Consider the following 5,218-nt stretch of genomic DNA (forward strand, 5'->3'; position numbering starts at 1 on the left):
CAGTTTGATCTTTGTTGGTACTTGGTATATGTGTCTTTGGCAATTGGTTTTTGTATTTGGAGATTTAACTTGATTACAATGATTGTTGTTCCAAAATGAATGCTTAAACATTTGTATTTGGTGAGTGATTTGTTGTTTTGTAGTTGGGGAAATATATAAATAGTTTTGTGGTAGAAATAAGGGTAAAATAGTCGTTCAATAAATAAATTTTAAAATAAATAAATATGTAATAAATGTGGTTTAAAAAGAGAAAATATGTAATTGATTTTAGGAGATTGGGTAAATATGTAATAAAGAAATTTAGAAATAGGATATATGAAAATGTCCCAAACATATAAATCTGTTAATAATTATTTACGTGGAAAAACACAAAAAATAAAATCCCAAATAAGCTAAGCACGAATCTAGATAAGATAAAAGTGACACAAAAAATAATAATAAATTATTACACTCAAGTATCCAGTATTAAATTTGATATAATTTTGACTTCCCTAACTTCCTCTTGAGGGCAGGTCATAACCGTTACCATCGTCCAATAACAATCCGCCACCTAACAGAAAACTGACGACTGTTGGTGCGTCACACAGTGAGGGGGGCTTAATTAACAACAAATAATATCCAAAGTGTTGGGAATGAGGTTCTTTTGGTATATAATACAATTGCCTGCCGATTCCTTACCTCTTCGAGACCTGATTCCTCTGTATAAAATTGCCTCCACTTGGCTTATTAATGTTCAATCTCAACCGAGTTTGTTGGTTGTAATTGTAAACATGGAAGATGAATATGCAAAGCTCATCAGGCGGATGAATCCACCCAGGTAATCCTGTTTCTTGGGTTTGTATAATTTACAGGGTTATTATAATCTCAACTTTCACCCATTACTAAGTCGGGATTAGTTCTTGTTTTCTTCTGGCAATCCCATATTATTTTTCACGTTTTCGATTGCCGAGGAAAAATACGTTCAAAGTTCGGGCTCTCAATAATTATTTCTTTGTTGCCATCAATCCCTGCCAGAGGTAGTGGTGAAATGAATCGACCCAAAAACCGAACCGGTTTGAACCAACTATGTAAAATCTGGTTTGGAACTGATTGAAACGTAGGTTCGGAACCGGCTTGTAATTTTTCTATGCCGAAAACTGGTCAAGTAACGGTCAAAAGAACCGATTGTAAACCGATCAAGAAACTTATTTCAACCAGAACTGAAAACGATGATAAACTGGTTTTGACTTTTGTTGACCAAACCGAACCGGTTTAGGATTTGAAACCGGTCTAATACCTGCCAACAGGTAAAAGAAGTTGGCGATTATTAATTCCAATAACCCTAATTTAGGTTGTTTATTTTTTTTTATTATAGTTTTTGATTTGAGTTGGTGAATTGTTGTTCCAGGGTTACAATCGACAACAATTCTTCAGCGGATGCGACTGTTATACAGGTATGAAGGCCAGCAGTTTCTGTGATTTGAGTTGAGTTTTTGGTTGACTAGTCTAGGTGATTGTATGTTAGGTTGAAAGTGTTAATAAGCATGGTATTCTGCTGGAAGTTGTGCAAGTGCTTGCTGATTTGGACCTTGTTATCAAAAAGGCTTATATTTCATCAGATGGAGGGTGGTTTATGGATGGTATGAAATGAGAATCTGAATAGAATAGAATGAATAATTTTATATTTCAGTATCTCATTCTGTTTTTGTTTCTGTTTGTGGTTTTGACAGTGTTCAATGTTGTATATCATGATGGGAACAAAGTTAGAGATGAAAGGGTGGTTACTTATATAAAAAAGGTATAAATAAAACTCAATACTTTTGTTAACTTTGAGCTTATGTTATGTTATGTTATGCTATGTTTTGGTGGGTTTGGGTTGTGTTATGTTATGTTATGCTATGTTTTGGTGAGTTTGGGTTGAAACTTGATACTGTTGTTTTTAGTAATGGAAAAAGGCAAACGGGCTGGATTGGGTTTGGCCCTTAAAACACTTTTTGTCCGTTCTTTTTCTAATTTCTTTACAATAGTTGATGTGTTAGTTATAGTGACAAGAATCAACACTATCTTTAAATATAAAACAATTTAAATTGAAGTTCGACTTTGGGTGACTTTCAACACGTTTGACAAAGTTGACTCTTTTCCCTTTTAGTTAAATTTGACCCGTTTGAGATAAATTACACAACCCAAATCGATCCATTAGTTGTAGGGTCTGGGTAGCACAAAAAGCTCGTGGCTAGCTTGAAGCTTGCTTGAGAAAAGCTAGCCTGAAATCGGCTCATTTGTAAATGAGCCGAGCCGGATACGTTTGTAAACGAGCTGAACGAGCCGAGTCGGATCAGTTTGTAGCCGAGTCCGAGCATAGGTAAGCTCAGCTCATTGTTCACTCTTTGGGCTCGTTGGCTCGCTTGCGGTCCATTTAAGTTAAAGCCCAATTTTTAATATATAGTTTCTGTGGTTTATTAATTATGCATTATGTGTATGTTAAAATGCCCTTTGTATACATATTGGTATATCTAAAATATAAACAAATTATTTTTAAATAATCAAGCTGGCTTGACAAACCACGAGCTAGCTTGAGCTTTTTATGAGCCGATCTCACGCTCAACATTTCAACTCATTAAGGTAAACAAGCTGAGCCCGAGCCTGAGCCTGAGCCCAACCTGTGTCCGCTTGGATCAGCTCATTTATTCATTTGGTTTGATAGTATATTCCTATTTATGCATATAATGTCTTTTTAGGTGCTAGAAAGTGATGCATTTTACACACCTTCACTAACCGGTTCAGTTGGATTAAAACCATCCAACGACTACACAGTAATAGAACTAGTTGGAATTGACCGGCCTGGATTATTATCTGAAGTATCCGCGGTTTTAAAAAACCTTGGTTGTAACGTGGTCAACGCTGAAATATGGACTCACAACACTCGAGCTGCAGCCGTGGTCCATGTCACGGACGATAAAACAAACCATGCGGTTGAAGACACGAAACGCCTCTCGACTATCAAAAAACTTCTTTGTAACGTTCTCAAAGGAAACAATGATTTAAAGACTGCGAAAGTGACACTTTCAGCCCCAGGGTTTGTTCACAGACAGAGACGGTTACATCAGATTATGTTTGCTGAACGGGATTATGAAAAGGTTGAAAAAACAGACGAAAAGGATAATAAGTTGAAAACGAGGGTTACGGTTTTGGATTGTGTTGAGAAGGATTACACGGTGGTTACTATGCATTGTCGGGATAGACCGAAGTTGCTGTTTGATATTATTTGCACGCTTACTGATATGCAATATGTGGTGTTTCATGGTGTGGTTCATACCGAGAAGATGGAGGCATTTCAGGTAAGCTTAGTTTTTCTGTTAATGCTAAAGATGCTGGGTTTGATTTGGTATCTTGGAGTGCAAAAAACCTGATTGATTGAGCCAAAGTGCTTACAAAACCGAACCCAAAAACCTGATTGAATGCTGGGTTTGATTTGGTTTTGCCATTTGGGTTTTAATTTTCAGGACAAAAAGTAGTCCAAAAGTTTTATTCGGGCATGAAACTTTGGCGTAAACTTTTTGTTAGTTAATGATTAATTGATTGTTACACATTTTGACCAAAATTTTTTGGGCAATAACATTCTTTAATCTATTCTTTTATAAGTTACTAAACACTCGGAATCAAAAGCTGTAATCCATAAACACAATAACAAAAGTAGTAGGTTTTTTTTTTCTTTTTTCTTTCCCTGGTTTTTACGTGTTTGGTTTGGTTTTTACACGCGCGGCTCGGTTTTTTAAGTTTTTGGTACATGCAAAACTGAAGCCGTAACATAACTTTTTCTTTAAAATCACATAAACCAAACCATTAGTTTTTGGTTGGGTTCAGTTATTTAAGTTACGGGTTGATTATCTCGGGTTCATGCACACCATTTTAACCCATTAGCACATAAACGGGTTAATTTAAGCTATGCTTTATGTCAAACATGTTGAAAGCCAACCAAACTGTTAACTAAGCGTATACAATATCTGAACTTTTCATCCAAAAAAGTGCTTGCGGGTCAAACGTGTTGAAAGTTTACCAAGCATCTTCTATGGATGTAGGAATATTACATTCGGCATGTTGACGGAAGCCCCCTAAGCTCAGAGGCAGAACGAGAGCGTGTTATGCAATGTCTTGAAGCTGCAATCGAGAGGAGAACATCCGAGGTTAATATTTAAAATTCCATTTTCACAAAACAATTAACAAATAAAATGCCACTTACAATTTAAAAAGCCATTTTAAGATTATATCATTGGTTTTATATAGGCACTAGAGTTAGAATTATGCACTGCAGATCGTGTTGGACTTCTTTCGGATATTACAAGAATCTTTAGAGAAAACAGTTTATGTATAAAACGAGCCGAGATTTCAACCGAAGGTGGAACGGCTAAAGACAAATTTTATGTGACAGACATGACCAATAACAACCCGGTTGACCAGAAAACCATAGATTCTATTAGAAGACAAATCGGTCAACAAGCAGCACTTCATGTTAGATGGAATAATAATTCTAGTCAATCATCATCGGATCCGCAACCTGAAGAAACAAAAATCGGGTTTCTGTTAGGAAATCTGTTTAAAAGCCGAGCATTTTACTCGTGATATGTGGGTAAAAAAACTAGTGCAGTTAGTATTTTCATATGACACATGCTAGGAAACATGTTATTAGATACAAAAGATCAGGGGATACTGTAAATAGATAGGTGTAAATACTGTGTGATGTTAATGTGTATAGACATGGTGCACTGCACATATTATGTATAAAATACAGGCAGATTTTAGGATGTTAAGATGTAAGTGAAGAAATGTGGATCGGCTCACTGGTAGACGATCAACTTTCCTCGAGTATGAGTATGCTATTTCACCGATGGTTCTCCGGAGTATGAATTCTTCCACCTACAAAACGAGCAGCACCGTGAACTTACCCCTCAGAAAGGGACAGAGGGGGTCCTCTTTGGGGTAACCCTCCGGTGTGAGAATAAGAGATTGTAGGAGAAGATAATAATAATCTGAGAGTGAGTAAGGAATTGGAATGTATTTTCTTGCTTACCTCCCCTTGTGGAGGTGGTGTGGTATTTATAGTGTTAGGGTTTCCAATGATTGGGCTCAGATCCCATTAGGGCCTTTTTGGCCTTCTCCTATTGCTTTGCGCCACGTGTCCTTAGGACACCTGGTGCTTTTTCATTGATTATTCTCTGACCCAGGTATTTCACCTGACCCA

The 5,218-nt window shown here is 36.6% G+C and overlaps 1 protein-coding gene across 1 annotated transcript; it reads left to right on the forward strand.

Moving 5' to 3' along the window:
• Positions 1-745: 745 nt before the first annotated feature.
• Positions 746-4,788, forward strand: LOC143548672 (ACT domain-containing protein ACR6-like). Its single transcript, XM_077039774.1, has 7 exons — positions 746-817; positions 1,388-1,433; positions 1,505-1,619; positions 1,710-1,777; positions 2,718-3,317; positions 4,059-4,163; positions 4,264-4,788. Exons 1-7 carry the CDS (start codon positions 771-773, stop codon positions 4,597-4,599), a joined length of 1,317 nt encoding a protein of 438 aa, XP_076895889.1. The 5' UTR covers positions 746-770; the 3' UTR covers positions 4,600-4,788.
• The last annotated feature ends 430 nt before the right edge of the window (positions 4,789-5,218 follow it).

This window comes from Bidens hawaiensis, unplaced genomic scaffold (genome assembly GCF_021521415.1).
Source record: "Bidens hawaiensis isolate Kalapana, Puna unplaced genomic scaffold, B.hawaiensis_p1.1 tig00000935_1, whole genome shotgun sequence".
Classification (NCBI taxonomy): domain Eukaryota; kingdom Viridiplantae; phylum Streptophyta; class Magnoliopsida; order Asterales; family Asteraceae; genus Bidens; species Bidens hawaiensis.